Source organism: Frieseomelitta varia, unplaced genomic scaffold, assembly GCF_011392965.1.
Source record: "Frieseomelitta varia isolate USP_RPSP 00005682 unplaced genomic scaffold, Fvar_1.2 scaffold_738, whole genome shotgun sequence".
NCBI classification, from domain to species: Eukaryota; Metazoa; Arthropoda; class Insecta; order Hymenoptera; family Apidae; genus Frieseomelitta; species Frieseomelitta varia.
The window spans coordinates 1-20,840 of NW_025110521.1; the positions used below are offsets into that span (position 1 = coordinate 1).

The 20,840-nt window shown below is 34.9% G+C and overlaps 1 protein-coding gene across 2 annotated transcripts in view; it reads right to left on the reverse strand.

Moving 5' to 3' along the window:
* Nucleotides 1-7,390: 7,390 nt before the first annotated feature.
* The window catches only part of LOC122535569 (RNA polymerase II elongation factor Ell), a 187,878-nt gene continuing 174,428 nt past the window's right edge, over nucleotides 7,391-20,840 (reverse strand). Inside the window, exons 3-10 of one of the 2 annotated variants that reach the window (XM_043667230.1) lie at nucleotides 19,847-19,971; nucleotides 18,071-18,187; nucleotides 12,267-12,500; nucleotides 11,442-11,512; nucleotides 11,017-11,226; nucleotides 9,342-10,275; nucleotides 7,953-8,130; nucleotides 7,391-7,863 (exon numbers count right to left, since the gene is read on the reverse strand). In XM_043667230.1, coding sequence (XP_043523165.1) covers nucleotides 7,651-7,863; nucleotides 7,953-8,130; nucleotides 9,342-10,275; nucleotides 11,017-11,226; nucleotides 11,442-11,512; nucleotides 12,267-12,500; nucleotides 18,071-18,187; nucleotides 19,847-19,971 — 2,082 coding nt within the window. In that variant the 3' untranslated portion in view covers nucleotides 7,391-7,650. Of the gene's footprint in view, nucleotides 7,864-7,952; nucleotides 8,131-9,341; nucleotides 10,276-11,016; nucleotides 11,227-11,441; nucleotides 11,513-12,266; nucleotides 12,501-18,070; nucleotides 18,188-19,842; nucleotides 19,972-20,840 lie in introns of both variants that reach the window. The other variant, XM_043667231.1, reaches the window with a different exon arrangement.

Sequence of the window (20,840 nt, forward strand, 5' to 3'; positions counted from 1 at the left end):
AAAAAAAAAAAAAAAAAAAAAAAAGACTGAATAGTCTATTCTGTTGGAAATTTAATCGAAAAGAAATCACAATCGATCAGAAAACAACAAAATTTGGCCGACTGGTAGAAGTAAACTTATAGATATAAATATATCTTCTTAATCTCTTTCGGAGAAATTTCGAACGAAATTTTGAAAATAACTTTGAATTCTTAATTCTTTCTTTTTTTCTGAGTGACACCACTTCCACCAAGTAACCGCATTTACGACACGAGCAACACTCGGCGCACAAACTTGACAAATAAACGTAGCCCGATCGTTAACAGACTGCGGAGAACTTCTTTTCATCCGCGGCGTGTTCGCGAATTGTTCAGAAGTTTTTCAATTTCGCTCGACACGATATAACGAGGAATTTCCTATTAGCGGGAACACCGACAAGTTTTGAAGCCCTTCGCAAGAAGAATGATCGAAAGTAGAAGAAACCTCGTTTACGACGTGCCGACGAACTTGGTGACAGAACTCGGGCAAATTCTTCAACGTCCGAACAATGGACGATTAACATTTTCAACGTTCAGAAAGAGGAGTGGAGAACGCGAGAATTACAGAAAAATCGACAAATACCAATGACACTTCAAATTTAACTAATCCAGGGATTTAACATGTTTTCCCAATATCTACGCGCGGCACACCGTCTCACATTTCTTTTTTTCGTTTTTCTCTCGTTTTATTTTTTTCTTTCTTTTTCACGCGACTTCCACGTTATAAGACACGACAATTCTCCTTTTTTTTTTTTCTTCTTTTCAATTTACCTAAGTGTACGTTGTCTCGATAATGATACGTTTTCTTACGCGAACAAGGAGGAAACGGAGGAGGAGTAGAGAAAACGATTCTCTTTGTCCTACAATGCATTTATTAAACTCAGGTTTCAGGTTTAAGTCAAGTTTCTTCGTTTCAGATGTTAAACACAATGACGTTCTTCCCTTCTTCGAGAGTTTCCCTCCTTTATCAGCGTTTGTCATACGTATTACTATCGTTTACGTATGAAATAATGCACGTAAAATTATGCTAAATATATATATATATTGTGTATCATATGTATATATATGTATAGTCATTTACTCTCGCTTTGCTAAAATTGGCACTTGGATTTTCTGCTTTTTTTCCCCCTCTTTCATTCTTATGCTTTGAACAAATAAAAAAAAAAAAAAAAAATAGAGAGAGAGAGAGAGAGAGGAAGATTAAAAAAGTTGGAGCATAATTGGTAAAATTTAAAGACTTTGATTCGCGAGAACCAAAAAGTTCTCTTCTATTCTTCTCTCGTTTTCGCGTTAAATATAAGACACTGCGTATATGATTTCCGAGGATCAGCGATAAAGCTTGAATCACTGAATCGCAATCTTCCATCGGCTCAACAATCCGAATGTGATTACTCTGTCGTTCTGAGAGATCTGTCCGAAACAGAGTGGAACAGAAAGAGATCCGCTCTTTTTCTCACGTGCGTGGAATTTCGTAGAAACTGCTACGAAACTGGATATACAGGCGAGCATCGATTTATCCGACAACACCGAGAGTGGAGTGTTGGCTCGTAACGGAATGAAAAGAAGGCACTATGCTCGGACGAATCGAAACGCAATAAGAAAGGAAGTTCTCGCATTCGGATGAAATCTAATGACGATTGGGATGGCGAGAACGGAAAAACAAAAGAAAAAAAGAAAAAAGAAAGAAAGAAAGAAACAGAAAGAAAACGACAAAGTGAAAGCGAGAGACTGATCTAAATGCCTGTAATTTTGATTAGCCTCAAAGGTCCTGAATCGATCGCGCACTCGCGAGCCAAGATTGAAGATTTATCGTTTCAGAAATCGAATGTATCGCGTGTAACGCGAAGAATACGAAAAAAAAAAAAAATAAATAAATAAATAAATATTGGAACGGCGATGAGAAATTTTCAAGTTTTCGCCGAGCACTTCGAAGCTTTGGCAATGAAAGCTAACTAGTCGAGTTATCAAATGCATTATTAAGAGCACTTACATTCGAGCAAATACAAGTTATTCTCTCTGTAACAAACGCCAGTACGTACGTACGTTCCGACAGTGTCTCGTCGTTCGTTCAAACGCCTAACACGATCGTGAAGGAACGGATTATGAGATTAGTCTGGATAAGACTGTAATCACGGTCTCGTTCTCCTCTGACGATTTGTCCTCTGTCTCACGCATCTTCACGTTAAATTGGATAGTTCGAGTCCATCGAGGGTATATATCGACTCTCTCGCTTCGGGAATGCAGAAGCGCAAATCAGAATGGGCGTTTTTATTGCATCGTTTTTTTTTTACTTAAGTTGCACTTGAATTTCTTTTCTTTTGTTTTTTCAAGGTATCTCCTATGCTTCGGGATGTCTTTTAGCTCAGTCTCTTTCTGGCACTGTCTGTTTCTTCTGCTCTTACGTATACTATCGTTGTATATGTAATGTACGTTCGAATGACTCGGAGGATGTTTTACACTCTTGATATTTTACAAATTTTACACTCTCTATTGTTTTGTACACGCGTTGATTGTCGGAGTGAAACGAACGTTTGGAGTTTCTTTCGGGGGGAAAACTTTCGTGCGTGTAAAAGCTAGCGGAAGTTAATCAAAGGAACAGGAAATCTTAAGCAACATATTACTTACAAAGAGTTGAATCTAAATTCGAATTCTTTCGTTTCTTGGATTGGTCACTTTCGCTGTTGTATTATTTGAATTAAAGAATTTCACTCGAAGTTTTATTATTATTCGTAATGTAGGAATGATCTGAAAGTGTAACGTATCGGTAGAGTATATTTCTTATGTGTAATCTCAACGCGCAAATATAATACAAAACGAAAAAGGTCGGGATATTTATAATTTTAAATTTTTCTACTGAACCATCGTGCACCAAACGCATATGTATGGCACAGTGTGACAGTGTTGAAAAAATCAACACACGCGCGCGCACACGCACACGTACACACACACACACACACACACACACGCGCGCGCACGCGCACACACACACACACACACACACACACACACGCGCGCGCGCACACACACACGTGGAAATTTTTTCCCTCCATTTTTCCCTTTTTAATTTTACGCGTTATACCTGAATTGAATTTTATAATACATACATCGCGGTTCACTCCGTTATTCGACAGCTATCCTATAAAATGCGATGAAGTGTAAATGAAATGAGAGTGAAAGGAAACGCATTGATTTAATTATTTCATATTGTTTTTTTATTACATTTTTCTTGTTTCCGTTTTGTAAATGCGAAAGGGAAAGAGTGAGTAAAAATAAGATTACCTATCGTTTTATACTTACAAAAAAAAAAAAAAAGAAAAAAAAAAGAAGAAAACGAAACATAGTCCAAGTCCGAGTAACAACGAAATATATTAATTGAGTCCTATATTTTTTTAGTTACAACCCACATATATTTTGGTATTAACTTTCCTCTTACAGTTTTCGTTTACTTCCGTGAACACACACACACACACACACACACGATAGATTTTATAATCGTATATACGTATTATATCTATCTATCTATCTATCTATCTATCTATCTATCTATCTATTTATCTATCTATCTATCTATCTATCTATCTATATATCTATTTATTTACTTATATAGGTATATTCTTTTTTTAACATATAAAAATAGGTTAACTTTATCCCGTTCTTTTTTATCCGTGTTCTTTCATGTGTGTTTTCGCATTCTTCAAAATTCGTTGCAATTGATAGAAAATACTTGTCAACACTGTGCCATACATACACCAACAGCGCTCGATTTCCCTCTCCTTTCATTGCACGAGAAACCATCCGACATTTCGATTATTCTCGTTCCTTTCTTTTCTCGATCATCGTCCGATCGCATCAAATTTTATATTTCAACCAACCTCCTCAGATATTTATGCCACGGTATAACATATATTCAGCAACATACATATTTCTTTTTTCGTCAATTTTGCGAGTCAGCACGAATACGTAAGAAAAGAAAACAAGCAAAACACATTGCACAGGAAGTTTTACACGAGGAGCGAACAATGAATCCATATGAAACAAGTAGCAATAAAGCCTAAAGCAATGTTCAAGGAGCAAACAATAATTCTATATAAAACAGGTAACATAAAAAAATTTTTTGTCTTCTCTTCGCTCGAAAATCTTCCAAGACGGGGAACAATTTTTAACAGAAACAGTTTTTACATTACTAATCAATCGGGGCACAAAGCACATCATAAAATCTCGATACTCGTTGTATGCAAACTCAAATGTAATCAATTATTTTACAATGTTCCAAAAGACTACGTCGCATGTATGTCTTTTTTAAAAATGCGACAACCGAGTTAAGTTACTATGTAGTTACATGTGAAACGCTGATCACAAAATTTATGCAACATTCGCTGCCGCTTTAAAAACTATTAGCGAACTAGAAACGTCGACTGATATTTCTCGTCGTAAGTAACACGTGGGACTCGAATAGAAAGAAACAAAACAAAGAGGCGCAACTAAACGATGCACGATAATGTTTTCAATAAAAATACAACAAACTTCTCTTTCCAATTAAAACGAACTTTAACTACGGAAACGCAAATATATGTTAGAAAAATAAAAAAAAAAAAAAGAAAGGGAAAAAAAGAAATCGTTAACAACTGGACGTTTCGGTACTCTGATCAATCTTAGTACTAATAATATGCTCAGGTTACGTTTAAATTTAAACAAGAATATACTAAGGAAAAAATAAACGATTCGTATTATGTTGAAACAAAATGCACAAACTAGATGAAATTAAATTAGATTAACTTTAACACATTGACAATGCGATAATGTAAGAACAAAATTATCTTGTAAAAGTGACTTGAAAATCAATAACTTTCAATATGAAACGTCTAAGAATCAACGTGTTCCTTTTTCTTATTTTCAAGTAATCAATCACGTTAAAAAAGAAGAAAAAGAAGAAAGTTCAAGTGTATGTCTTATAAAGAGTGTAAAAGTCCTACAATATCTGATAATTATCTCCCTAGTTTCGACGGTATTATATGTGCGCAATTAAATACGAGTCTTACTTAATACGAGCTCCTTTCTCCTTATCATGTCTCTCAGCTCCTCCATTTTCTATCACAAAACACTCGCGCAGCTAGCTGCGAATACTTATCGAATGTGAAACAAAACCGTACGCGAAATAGAAAGACACTCTCGTATAAATATAAAAGGCGACTGTATTTATCTAATAAAACGAAAAAAGAAAAGAAAAGAAAAAAGAAGAAGTAGAACGGAGACGAAAAAAATATATAAGAGCTATACGTTTGGGAATTGAAAATTGCAGTTTAAGATACCATTCCAACGTGCATACGCGTTCGAAAATGAATAGATCGTAATAAGTAGACAAGAGGACATCGGAAACATTAACATTGTAAACTTTCATTATACATTCAATGGAAAATATTGGCTCGATACATCTATAATATCGTTTCCTTCGTTTCGTTCACTAACGAAGATTTCGAGCTTCACCTATCTGGCTAACTATCTGAACAATAATATTAGCAATAGCATATTTAATATTAATAATAATTGATAATGATGATGATGATGATAATGATAATAATAATAGTAATAATAATAATTATGATTATTACAATGTGTTATACAGTATGCGCGTACATCACATTGTATATCATATTTTCATCGCCGACGACAATCAAATAATCACTATATGAAATCCTATGTTCTTTCTAACATTTCCATTTTCTCGTACTTTATCTTCTTCTCATCTCATTTCCAGGTTTTTAACTTTTCGTTCGTTTTTTTTTTCTTCTTCTTTTCGTATTTTTATTTCGCTGTATGTCAAACGGTTTTCTTTCCATCCGGCGTCGATAATGACTGATATAGCTTCGAAATTGTATATAAAACGGATTTACCCTAGCGTAACGATATACACAACCAGAATCATTGCGAGCGATCACGCGATTTGGTAGCGACAGGGTCCATTTTATTTCTCGTTTCACTTTCGTTTCACCTAAATCTCAATTCTGCCTCTTTCGCGGATATCTGACGCATAAAAGTACGGCCACTACAATTCGCTGCACGCGATCGCCTGATTCGCTTTGTTACTTATCACTTTAGATAATTCTAAAGAAAGACTGCTTAACGTATCCTTGTCCTTCCTTTTTTTGTTTCATTATATCCACGTTTGTTTCTCTTTATTTTTTTTTTTTATTTTAATTGTTGCGATTGGTCGATTCCCAATGATTGTATCATTTTTTTTGTTTTACTAAAGGTATGGTGAAGGAAAAAGGAAAAAAAAAAAAAAAATGAAGAGAACGAAGAAGTAACAAAGAACTGTCCTGGATTTGCAAAGTATAAATGGTCTCTCTCTCTCTCTCTCTCTTTTGGCGGAAAAAGAATTAAAGATTTGCTTTGTTCTTTTTTTCTTTTAAGACAAGCAAGAACAAAGTTGCAAGACAAAAAAGAAAAACAAAAAAGAAAAAAAGATACTAAGAAATGAAGGGAAAAAGGAGAACAGAAGAGAAAGAAAGAAAGAAAATGGCAAGCAGCAGATCTTATATACGATTCCCGGCAGCTCGTGGACAGTCTGTGCTAGTCTCTCTTTCTTTCTTTCTTCCAGCGGAAAAAAGAAATATGGTCTCCTTCGGACGTGGCACGTGACAAGCCCTTTTTACTATCTTTTGGACCCTTTTCTCACATTCGCATTGTGGATTCTTTTTTTTTTTTCTTTTTTCTTTTAATCTAATGTATTCTTAAACTGTGGACGACACACTTGGACGTGCGTACAAGAAAAAAGAGAATTGAGAAGGCAATTAATTCTGCATACTAATTAACGTACACGAAGTTAATTACCGCTTTCTCAATTTTCTTCTCCCTTCGCTTTTTTTTCCCCCTATTATTTCTTCCTGTCGGAGGACAAAAAAGTCCTTTCTTCTCAAGAAATGTCTCTTAGTAGTAGTTTCAGCGTACTTCTTTTAGTTCACGTGTTTATACCTGGTTCTCCGCGAATGCCCTTTTTTCATTGCTTTCTCTCTCTCTTTCTCTTTCTCTCTCTCTCTCTCCCTCTTTTTTGGAGTGGATTGGACTTCTCTTTCTCTTTCTCTCTCTCTCTCTCCCTCTTTTTTTGGAGTGGATTGGATTTCTTCTCCTTTTTTCTTCATTCTTCTCCTTTGAATCATTACCGATTGTCTTTAAAAAGCCCCATTGTCAATCTGGTTACCATTGGTTTGAAGTAGCACGCAAGCGTTGATCGCTCGCGATCACACAACAGGCGTAAGTCGAAGAGGTCGTCGTTGAGTCGCGCACACAAATGATTCACGGAAGAGAAATCCTCGACTTTCGCAAATTTCTTTTTGTTTCTTTTTGTTTCTTTTCTGTTTTCTTTTTTTTTTTTCTTTTTCGTTTTAATAACGGCGTTCAAGGTTCTCTGAACGAAAATTTCTACGTATTCTTGCAATCCCGGCTTAGAGAGTACTTGACTTTGTTTTCGGCGAGATAGAACCCAGGAACCATGTGGGCCGCTTTCTTTTTTTTTTTTTTTTTCTTATCAGCCTTGGAACATGCCGAGAAAATGCAAACTCTTCGACAACGAAGACAGCAGCGTATCGATAACCGAGAAAAAGTAGAGAACAAGAGACGGCCTTTTCAGTTTGTGTCAGTAGTGCAAACTGTTCACGTCGTTGATTTCGTTGCTACTATCAGCGTTATTAGTCGTCATACCACCAATATTCTGCGTGTCATATTCCAGTACCAACCGTTTAATATGGCTAAGCTTTTCGTGCAGATAATGAAATCGATGTTTCGTTTCCCTATGTTTAGGATCGCGTTTAGTCTCGTTATACTCGTAAAGAATTAGCTGCCTGATTGCCTGCAAAACACGGAACAAGAACAAATAAAATCATCGATCTTTTTTTATTATAATAATACTTCTGAATAATAATATATAATATATAATACCTCGTATTCGTTCCAATTTCCACAGGCTTGTTCGCGCTTCAAACGATCCTGCAGCTGCGTAAACCGTTTAGATACCTTTGCCACTTGAGCATGTAACCTCCGATATTCTTCGTAGTCCGCGTTGAATTCTGCCTTGTAACGTCTTCTCTGTTCTGCACTGCTTATTGTCGTGTAGTAACTGCAAGCAATTCAAATACGAGTACGTTAATATACAGCTTGATGAAAATTCTCGTATTAACACGTATATTTTCAGAGAGAGAAGTATTTATTATTTTATTTATTATACATAATACTGCTGCCTTGCGGCTTAACGATGGCTTCTGGTTGATACTTGGACTACCTTAAATCATCTTAAATGTAACTAACTATCAGTCGTAAATTTCCTTAACCTAAAACAACACATTAAGCTATGAGCTATAAACAATAAACCATAAATTCTAAACTCAGTGTTAGATTTTGGCTTGTCTATTTGAATCGCTACTTTCTTTCTTTGGCTATTCTTTGGTTTTCTTTGTGTTAAAATATTCTTCATTGCTCTTTGTACTCTCCTCCAAGATTCTCCTCATGGTTTCCACTCCTCTTCCATTTTCGTCTAGAAATTCTCCTATCAGCAAGAGAATGGTGTATGCGCATTCCACGAGTACATGCATTATGTTTTCCTCCGTCTCTCCATACGTGCACATCCTTTCCTCCTCCTCCTCCCAATGCTGTCCTCCCTGTCCACTCATTCCCGCACCTAAATCTAGCTATCATACGTCTTTCCTTCTTCTTTCTGGCAAATTTTCTGTAACTAGTTCGCTGTAGTCTCTGTTGTAATTAGAATTCTTTATTCTTTCCACTCTTTCCTCCCTTTCTTTGCGTACTATTATGTCTATCATCTTTCGGCTTATTTCTTAAGTACTTTAATTCCTGCACTTCCTCGACTGTTTCTTCTTCTATCCTCCATTCTCTTTCCCCCTTTTTTTAAACACCTTCGATTTTCCCGCACTAAGTTTCATTCCCTTCCTTTCTACAGATTTTCGCAAACTTTTTCATCGTTTCTTTTAGCCCGTTCTCGCCTGACACAATTAGGACTACGTCATCCGCATAAACCAAGTTCCATAGTCCCTTTCTTTCCCTATTATGATTCCTCCTTCTATCATCTTCCTCATCTCCTGTCTCCCAAATCTACAATGTATAAGTTGAACAACGTGGGGACATCTCTGGCCTAACACCCCTCTCAGTCCAGAACTCTTCAGTTTTCCAGAGAGAGAGAGAAGTAATAAATAACATTGAAACAACTGTCAGAATTGTCACGGAGAGTCCTCTACTAGCTCAGTGAATGAATTTTTTTCGCATTCCTTTTAAAGCATTACCTGTTAGCGTCTTATTAATTTGAAGAATACTCACGTGAGGTAGTCTGGATACTCGGACGATTTAGGGCTGTCCGGCAGATCGAGACCGCATGATGACGTGCTGACGGTATTTTCATCCGTTGCCGTATAACCAGGCGCAGTCATGTTGTTGTACTGGTTGCCAGATGTCTCGTTCCTCCTCGAATCGTGATCCCTGTCGCCAACGCGACTCCTATCGTACCTCTCGCCTCGATCTCTCCTGTCGGCGAGTATTCTATTCGAACTATTATAATTACTTGCACCACTACCGTCACTCATGACACTAGGCATCGGACGCGCCGCCACGCAATCCACAGCCGCACTACTGGCTGCACCGTCGGCACTCGGCATCGGTGCCTTGCCGATATAATGATGACGATTGCCGCTCGAAGAAATACTATGGGTTACACCATGAGAACTATGGCTAGCGTTGCTGCTGGACATCCCGGTGATCCCGTCCCGATGACCGACGACGAGCTGGCTGGTCGGCTCCTCACTGTCACTGGTCGGCGTCAGGCACGGTTTTCCATAGCTGCGTAGCACATCACTGTTCGCTGTTCTTTCGGGCCGGCAATCGCCACGACGATCACGCTGAGCATGCTGCCTCTGATCCCAACTGTCGATCACACCACCGCTGCTGCTGCTGATGATATTAGCACTACTGCAGCCGGCTCCACCGGAAATCGCACTACCACCACCGCTACCACCACTGTTAATACCACCACCACCACTACCACCACCACTACCAGCCGTCCTTCCATTATCCCCAAGGTTCGACGATCCGGAATTCGTTTCCGACTTCTTGTAATGGGATATCCGTGGTTTCTTGGTTGGTAGACCGTCGTTACCCTGATAGTATCCCGGTCGCTTGTCGTTCAACAATAAAGGAGGCGGTGCTGTGATCGCTGGCGGTGAACCTGGGTGAGTAGAATTCGGTGATTGTCCACTGCCTGTAATACAGATATATTTATTATATTTATGTATAATATATATTTATATTTGCAGATGTATTATATTATACTGTATTATTATTATTATATTATATATAATACATATTTATATTTACATATATATTATTGTATTATATTATATTATACTATATTATTATTATTATATTATATATAATATATATAATATATATATATAATTTATATTTAGATATATTATTGCATTGTGTTATAATATATACTATATTATTATTATATTATATTATATATAATACATATTTATATTTACAGATATATTATTGTATTATATTATACTATATTATTACATTATATATAATATATATTTATATTTACAGATATATTATTAGTACACGTTCAAGATGTTATTTTGTATTTTATTTGGATTATTATCAACATATCGGCGTGTGTGATCATTTTTAGACCCTCCCAAGTGCGACATTTTGATATTTTTTAAACTGTTAGATTATTAATATCGTCGGTAACCAATAGTGATTTTGAATGAGAAGAAACGAAACGTTTCATATATTCTTTATCGTCAGGTTAAGAATATTACTTATTCATTACCCTTAATTCTTTCAAGAAGTTACTAAAAAGTATCAATTGGCAATTGTTTTCAAAGAAGCATAATCTTTCACGAAACGTAATCAGACTTTCAGATTGTTCTGCCGCGATGAATATTCAGTAAAGCGAAGGTCAGAAATAATCCAGGAAAATAGATCGTACCGCTGGATCCACCGTCGCTAGAGCCAGGGGGTGTGAGATTTTGGGGTTTTCTTCTTTTCAACAAAGCCTTTTCTTGCTCGGTATAATAAGGCCAGTCTTCTTGCACATCGTTCCAGATGTGTCTCTGCAGATGATAGGTGTTATCCCTAATGTAAGCAACCTGCTTCAGAGTCATCGTCATGATGTTGCGTTCTCGTTCCCTTACACCCTCTGAAAAAATAAAATAACGATTGAATGATCTGCTCCAAACGTTCCAGGAATATTTACAAACGCCAGAGTTAAAGAATTAAAAACGTTGTCTAATTTTATAAAACATAGAAATTCCACTACAGACCTCACTCTATTTCTTGCACTTTCGTTTCATTGACACAAGTTTTGTATTTCAATTGCTTGTAATTCCAGCGTTAAATTCGCATTTCTCTTACCTCTAATTAAACGATCGTACAATTCTGGTTTCTTGTATGGTCTCAAAGCAAGGAGGTGGATGAATCTCTCCCTGCAAAAAAGACACGAGATATTTATTACAATTATTTACAAAAAATTAAAACTATTATTTAGACTTTTATTTCAATTCAACCATTATTCGAATTCAAGCAACTTCATAAATCAATGATTATTTTCTCGTTAACTGATAAATTCAAAAATAAATTCGTTAATTAATAAATCGAATTGAAATAAGCTGTGCGATCTGAACGACACTTTACTTTACTTTCTTTTAGGTGTTGTTATTAGTATTTAAGAAGATAATTATTATCAAAAGTAAACTGCTAAACGTAACTTCTTCCTTAAAGTCACTTTTCCGCTCTGAATAATGCAATACTAATCTGTGAATTGTCGCTATAAATTGACGCAACTTTCTCCGACGTAAATCTTATCACTAATGGCTGGCAAAACGAAATTAAAATCAGCTCAATATAAAATTCGCCCGTGAAATTTATACACCGTCATGTTTTACCACGACGATTCTCTCATAATTCCCCGTGGCATATCTTAAAAAGCACAATCACCCTCAGAAGAGGCTCGCGTAACTTTTCATTTTTAACGTTTCGATTATTCAATGGCCGTAGTTTATCATAATTATGAAACGAAGACTATAAATTTCACGTTACAAACTACAAGATTATTCGTAAGAGAGCGCGCACGTTTGTCCACGTTCTTCAAATAATTTTACTTGTCCGGCTGTCTTTGCTTTTTTCAGATAAATGTTCCCCGAGATTAAACTAAAACTTAAAAGATTCCAGTGAACTCACTTTAGCGGTCTGCGCATAATATCGGGGATTTTCTTCTCCGTTCGAATCCGGGATCTTGACGTGTTAGCAGACTTGTAAGAGGAAGACACACTAGACTGACTGGTGGAAGTTGGAATGCTCGTCGAGTCCCGATGCCTTGAACTCGATGATGATGGCGGAATAGTCCTTCCGACTGTTGTTCTCACTTTTACTTTCCGCCCGATATCCGGTCTATTTGGCTTGATAACCCTGGTACTGGTGGAAAATAAAACTAGTTAAGAGAACTGCTACATTCCCCAATAATGTCACGCGACATTAAATGACATTTATGTAAATAATAATATCAGGCCATCGAACACAACATGAGAAACGATATAATTTAACAGTATAAATTGTTTTCAACCTCTGGCATGTCGATATCTATGAGATACAGTTTTTTCTTTTTATAAATTAAGGTTCCTTTCGAAATTTGAATTCAAAATTTACCCAAACTTTTATTTTACGATTATCTTAATGTCTAATGTAATGTGTTGCGTTATTGTCATAAAATGTACATACTAATAAATGATATTTGTCCAATTATTAGTAAATATTGTTAGATAATACGACACACAAATGAAAGAGATTCTTCGGTCGTGCTACAAAATAATTCGTTTCATAATTGAGAATAACAAGCGAAACGAAGAAATGAACGAAGATATTCATCAATGGCAAAAAAAAAATTTTGAGGAAGACTTTTATATTTGATTATTATATATTTTATATATATTATATTTTATATTTGATTTATTATTAATTTATCTAAATTCGTTGTCGCTGGCAGAGAATGAAGATCGAATGAAATAGAATTGAAGTGAATGAATCGTTATCTTCCAGATGATGGACAATCGACTACGTTCTTGCATTTTCACGTTTATTTTCCCGCGATTTTCCTACCATGGTTTACCATGCTGAGAAAATCATCGAGAGTCTTCTACAATGTGAATGAACTAGTTCTCTGGTGCGTTAAATATTCATAGTAGAAAGTGCCATATGCGAAACTACGCGAGCATAGCGAAAGAGAACAAATATAATAGTTGTTAACGCCTACATTTTTCTACCCCGGTCATTTCTAGATTGGAATTGACTATAGCTTTGATCGCACTTTTCCACAAGTTGACGGTTCTTGAAAACGCTTTCTCGCGTTGTTTAGGTTGGCAGAAAAAAACCTCACGACATTAACATAGCTGCATTAACATACCGTCGTTAAGTATTTTTGTGTGACAGAAAAGCCAAGGTGATCGATCAATCAAGTCATCGAAACGTAGCGCATGTCTATTTTTAGTTGACGACTTTGGCATACGATATGTATATGATGCTAGCCTATTTATTGTTATTTAATTATGCTACCAATTAAGATTTCATGTTTCACTAAGAAAAAAAAAATCTACATTCCAATAAAAATTTTTCAGAAAAATTCAATTAACACTTAGTTATTTTTGAAGTTATTTCTCATTATATTCTCCAGCATTTAATAACGATGACTAAATATCATTGAAAATACGATTGAGCATGGAAAAGAATTTTTTAAATTTTCGTTGAACGCACTGAGCGTGTTGCAGAGTTACATTCTCTGATTTAATTTTAATTAAAGAAATAAAAAGCGCTCGAATCGATTTAGCTCTAAAACGCAATAACAACAACGATGAAAGATAGGAGTCATCCATTATGTAATTTGCACGACATTAAGTTAATATATTGCGTTCGTTCAAATATTTAATTTCAATTAAATAGAGAGCACATCGAAATAATTTAATTTTAAAACGTAACAATAAAGTGCAAAGTCAGTGAAATAGAACGTAGAATTTATCCTTTATTAAAGATAGGATTCATCCATTGTATAATTTACACGACATCAAGTTAATATTGCGTTTGTTCAAATATTTAATTTCAATTAAACAAATAGAAAGCACATCGAATTAATTTAATTTTAAAACGTGATAATAAAGTGCAAAGTCAGTGAAATAGAACGTAGAATTTATCCTTTATTAAAGATAGGATTCATCCATTATGTAATTTACACGTCATTAAATTAATATTGCGTTCGTTCAAATATTTAATTTCAATTAAACAAATAGAAAGCACATCGAAATAATTTAATTTTAAAACGTGACAATAAAGGGCAAAGTCAGTGAAATAGAACGTAGAATTTATCCTTTATTAAAGATAGGATTCATCCATTGTATAATTTACACGACATCAAGTTAATATTGCGTTTGTTCAAATATTTAATTTCAATTAAACAAATAGAAAGCACATCGAATTAATTTAATTTTAAAACGTGATAATAAAGGGTAAAGTCAGTGAAATAGAACGTAGAATTTATCCTTTATTAAAGATAGGATTCATCCATTATGTAATTCACACGACATTAAGTTAATATTGCGTTCGTTCAAATATTTAATTTCAATTAAACAAATAGAAAGCACATAGAATAAAGGGTAAAGTCAGTGAAATAGAACGTAGAATTTATCCTTTATTTGTTCATTAAATATTCGCATGATATTTAATAAATTGTTTGACGTTTAGAATTAACATAAACCAGCAGACTATTCTACTATAGATCGCGCGTCAAGCCACGAGAAATTTCTATCTCCTAACGTCAACAGCTAATCAACCTATCCTTGACGTCAGTTATCGAGATTCCGGTTGACGCCAGTTTCCTACCTATCTAACGTCGAGCACTAATCCACTGGAATCGTCTTTCCACGACAAAAGTGATTAATCGATTTTCCTTTTCGACGCAAGCAGCCACCACTGGCGAAACCCATTATCGCCGTTGTTATTGTTAAACGCGGTGTTACGTAACCGCGGGTGTTACAACTTGATGACTTGTGGATTACGCGACTAGTGCAATGCACCTCGCGAGACATCAATGGAATCCCTCTTTTCTTTTTTCTTTTTTTTTTTCTTCTTTTATTTAAGGTGGTATTCTCAGGTGTGAACTTTCGAAAAAAAATCGATTTCTTTTCTTTTTTGCATATTTTTAAAGGACATAGTTTGAAAAATAAATCTCTGTAACTTTACACTTGCACTCTTAAAATTAACGAAGTTATGGTTGTTTGACTAAACTTTAAAGACATTTTCCTGGAAACTATATGTTGGTGTCCGTGATATCTTGATGAAAATCTGCTTGACCAATTGACTCAAAATTTTAAGTACGCATTTAGTCCGTGTGTGACTACAACCCCTATCAGAATCAACCAAAAATTTTTATTTTTAAATATTTTTTAGACCTCCGAGGTTTAACAAAAACATGCAAACATCGATAATCGAATTTCAAAGTATCGCTACTTTTTTAATTTTTTAAAAACCGACTTTTTTCTTTTGTTCTTTTGTATCTGCTATAGCCAAATTCATACTAATTAAGGAACATTCACGTTTTTTCTTTTTTTTATTTCAAACAAGTAGAATGGCCGGAATCATGGATACCGTGAGACGAGCTTCCTTAAAAGCGACTATGTTTGAGAGTATGCAGTGCCACTAATTATAACTTCTTTTGTTCCGAAAAATTTTGAGAAAAACGTCTTTGAGATACGTACAAATAAACCTTGTCAATTCGACTGCAAAAAGTATAATAGTCTCTTTGCAAAAAATTCCCTTAACAAAGTTAAAAAAAACACCCACATCACATTAGAATACTCCCTTGAGATATCAGAATTTTATGATATTGGAATTTACTTCAATTCTAAACTACTTCTTCGATCGTGAACTTCCGCGATTGTAAAATTCAATGTTAACAAAGACAGATGGATTCCGGTTAAGCGGATTCTTGAAAATGTTAACATGTATTAAGCCTCCAATGAGTGGATGACGTTGAAACGCGCGTTCCGTTTGTTTTCTCGTCGGTATAAAGACTGGTGATGCGTTGATTAGCGTCGCGTAATTCTTCACGCTGACGTGACTAGTAAAAACTGAGAAAAAAAGACCAGAAGAAAAAAGATTCAAGTGTACACTGAGAAATTGCTAATCAAAGAAATTTCTGATTAACGACCAATGACCAGGCGATCTTCACAGATTGGTAGAGTTGAAAAAAATTCCGTTCAAGCGTGTATACGAGAAATTGCTAATCAAAGCTCTTTGTATCGAGAGGTGTTTCTGGTGAGAAAAAACCTACTATCAATAAAAAAATAACTATCAATCACCGCGTGATTTTTAGTGAAATTCCAAAGATGAACGAGACGAATAAAAAAACTACTCTACGAACGGTTTATCTTTCAACGTGCTCGAAAACAAATGTTCCACGCTGTATATAAAAATCTGCCGGGTGTTACATGCCCCGTTACATAATTTATACGCGGGAATCGCGTCACACAATACATAATGAGTTCTATCCACGACGTAAAAGCGACGGTTACCAAAGGTTCCGGGACGAAGTCGCACTTGTGGGGCGCTTTCAACCTTGACCGTTACGCTGTTAAACAAATTAGCTGACCTCCCGATGCGACCTCTATACACTGACTTATTATTCTGATGGTCTTCCGTTTTCCGTTACTCGGACGCTCGTTTTTTTTCACAGGGCAGCAAGTGGTTTTTCTTCGCGAGATACAGAGACTGGGGCTCTAGGGTTCTATCATTTGACAGGATTGACGAAGAATTTCTTGGATCTGGCTGGATTTGGATAATTATCGAATGATATAGCCATATAGAAACATTCACCCATGATTATGAATGAACATTGCATTGGTGATATTCATTCAATTACCTGAGGAAAAATAGACTGCGGATTTAATAATACGCATAAATTCCTCGTGAATTTCTTTATAAGTTTCATTAACTCACAGCGTTCGAATTCCCTTATTAAACTAGAGAAATTTATTTCTTTACAAACTGAGAAATTTATCTCATCCCCCAAATAATTCCTAAAGATCAACTCGTCAGTATACGCGTTTCTTAATATTTGTGGGTTGGACTTGTATAGATGTGGATTTTTATGTGGCCTTTATATAGATGTGGATTCTATTGTAATAGTTGCATTTTCTAATGGTCCTAGGGTTGCAACAAAGACACTTGCCGAGCCTTAGAATTGGGATAATATTATAATTATTTTTTTTATTGCATAAATATAAAATATTTTTTTATAGAAACAAAAATTTTAAATTTTATTTATATGATAAATAAATTTTTATATGTATATATAAATGTTATTAATTTAAATAAATATGAATAAATACAAAAATATAAAATTTTTAATATAAATTTCAATTTATTCAATATAAAAAAAACAATAAATTTTAAAAAAATTTATTTTAAAATTAGTTATCAATTATAAAATTAATATAATTATTTTAAAAATAAATAAAACAAAATTTTTATGTTAAATTATTAAATAAATTTATGTAATAATTAATATAAATGAATAAATTAAAGGTAAAATTAAAATAAGAATTATTATTATTATTGATAATTAAACAGCCGTGACCACAACAATGAGATAGAAAGAAAGGGGAAACACGAACGGAGAAAATAATGAACTTGAAAGATTTTATTCTTGGCACGATGAATTTATTTTTCGGGATCTCAGTTTGGCCCTCGCTGTGTTCGGTGAGACCCAACATTTACCAAGCTGTGAAATGTATGCGAATCTAACAGCGAAAGCCACTGGAAACAGAACGAGCCGTGCATATAAAGGGATGAAAGCGTAAGTAAGTAAAAAAGTAAGTAAATAAGTATACACGTGTGTCGAGATAACGAGCTCGCCGAAGAAAAATCGGCCACCGTTGTAGGATCGATGAAGCCGAACCTTCGACGTATCCCGTAATCTTTTCCAACGGGGGTGGACTTACCATTTATTCTTGTTATTCTCCTCGGCGACGACCATCCGATGCCTGGTTGTCTCGTATACATCGTCGTTCGCCTGTATCCGCATTTTACACGACAGCGCGCCAAGGCTCTCCAGGCTCCTGCAGAGGAAAAATGGACCGCTATAAAGAGACCGATAAGTCGCTAGAACGAGTCTCCTTTCGCTGCTTTTCCCTTCCTTCTCACTCACTCACTCTCTCTCTCTCTCTCTCTTTCTCTCTGCGTTGATTCTGACGTCACGAAAATTTAGCACACCGAGGGCGACGAAAATAAAATTGATTTTACACTTCGGGTGGTCGAGCGATTGACTTTAAGAGACTGAACGTGATTAAAATGAGATTTTCTGCGTTTATTCGTTAGAAATACAATGGCTAGAGAAAGTATTTGCATCACATCCTTATTTTATAGTGAATCGTTTCTTTTCTTTTCTCTCTCTCTCTTAGATTCTTATCTTTTCATATTTTTATATTTGTATGAAAATACCATTCGATGATACTGAGATTCGTTACAGATGAAATTTGAACTTTTGTTTGGGTTTAACATTAAAAAAACACACCAAGAGATATATTTATTTAGTTATGGTCAAATATGTATGCGTATCAGTGATGGATAAAATATTAATAAGAATTGCTATAGAATGAAATACATATTAAACGCTATAACATAATAACATAATAGATAGAGTAATGTCTATAATATAATATATAATATAATATAAATAATAGTTTATTATAAACTATAAAAATATAAATAAAAATAATAATATAAAAATATAAAATATAAAACTATAAATATAAAAATAATTCACTAAACAAACAACTTACTACAATAAGCTACATAACTGCATAAAAATCCATAATTTACAGACAATTGAAGAGCCTGTTATTGCAACAAGCCACTCCATCTTCCAGGTAATTTTAACAAATCAACAATCAAAAGCAGTTGAATATGTTGTAAATTGTCAATTAACGTCCGTGTTAATAAACTTTCACTTCCCGCCAAGAAAGTCACATTTCTATTAACCACTTGGGTTGGAATCGACGAATGCGAAAAGGTTAACTTCTTTGCTTAATTTCTCAGTAATTAACTGAGAAATATCTTCAATATAATAAAATGAACCGTTTGTTGTTTTCCTTTATTTATTTATTTCTTTTTAATTATGGAAGTGTGAAATACATAGCATTTAGAATTAATCGTTTACATTGAATTGATATTACTTGAAAAGAACACAAATAAGGAGTATCATTTAAATTTAAATAACGAAAGATACTTGCTCGAAACAAATTATTATAATAAAAAAAAAAAAGAAAGTGTCCATTCGATTGGTAACAAAGCATCAAAAAAATAAAAGTAATTTAACGAGGTTCCATTGTACTATATTGCCTTCAATATCATGGCACGAAAATCACCAATGCTACTACTTCTTTCACGAGACATTATTTTACAATTATGATCTAGTTGAGTGATACAAGTGAAATAATTCCAAATTTTTAATGACAACTGACAATCACTATAAGAAATACGTAAGAACCATTATCAAAGTAAAATTGTCAGAGCACGAGAGTGAGAGAGATTATTTTGTTTCGGTTTAACATTAAAAAAAAAAACAAAAAAAAACACCGAGAGACATATTTATTTAGTTATGGTCAAATATGCGTATCAATGATGGATAAAATATGTTATCTAAGTAATTGTAGCAAAAAATTTGTGGAAAAAGTGCAGCAAATCTCTACGTACACGATGTTTAACGAGTCACTTACCGAGCGCTGGTTTGTTGGATACATTCGAAGCCAGCCTGAGGGCCGCCGATGTCTTGATTGCCGGAAAGGCTGAACGTAAACCCTGTCGATCCATGGCTGGATTGCGTAGATGGAAAGGAGAGTTGCTGGAATCAGAACAGCGCCGGTTATTCGTGTGCCTTCATCCTGCTAATAAGGTCGCATTAAATTACGAAACAGCCTTATGGCGTAGCGCAAGCGACACGACCGACCTATACGCGCGTGTATATCCTCGTGTCCCTATATCTGCCGGGTATATGAAACTATGCAAGCATATGTATCTCCGCCGCCTGTCTATCTATCTAACTATCTATCTATCTATCTATCTGTTTATCTGTCTGTCTAAGCCTTTAAGTAGGATCTGTAAGTAGGAATCTAATGTTCCCCGAGCTAGCGTTTTACACGCTGCCCCCCTGTGCTGTCGTTTACTCGCGTTACGCGCTTTGATTTGGCATCGCGTGTTACAATTTCTTCTTTTTTTTTTTTTTTTTTTCGTGAATCTTCGTGAAGCGGGATACCGGGTGTATGAAAATTGAGCAGTGAACAAGTGACGACTGAATTAGATGGAATTAATTCGTTGATTTTATATAATAAATGTGAGAAGTTTTAATATCATTCGTTTATGTAAAATAAATTGCGTGCTGGATTTATAAATCTAGAAAAAAAGTAGCTAATCTTTTAGAGGATCTGCAGTTTTCGTGATCTCTAAAAATTTAGTAATAAATTCAACCAATGTGGAATTTGAAGACCAACTCCAGAAAGATCTTGATTTTCCAAGGATTAATATTTCTTACCACGCAACAAACTCGACAATTAAACGCATATCTCCTAGATACTTTCATCCTCCTATCCAACATCTTTGAACTGGATACAAGTGAAAAAATTTGAAATTTTCTAAATCCAAATTTTCCAACTCCAAAAGAGGATTGATTTTCCAAGGATTAATATTTCTTACCATACAACAAAATCAACAATT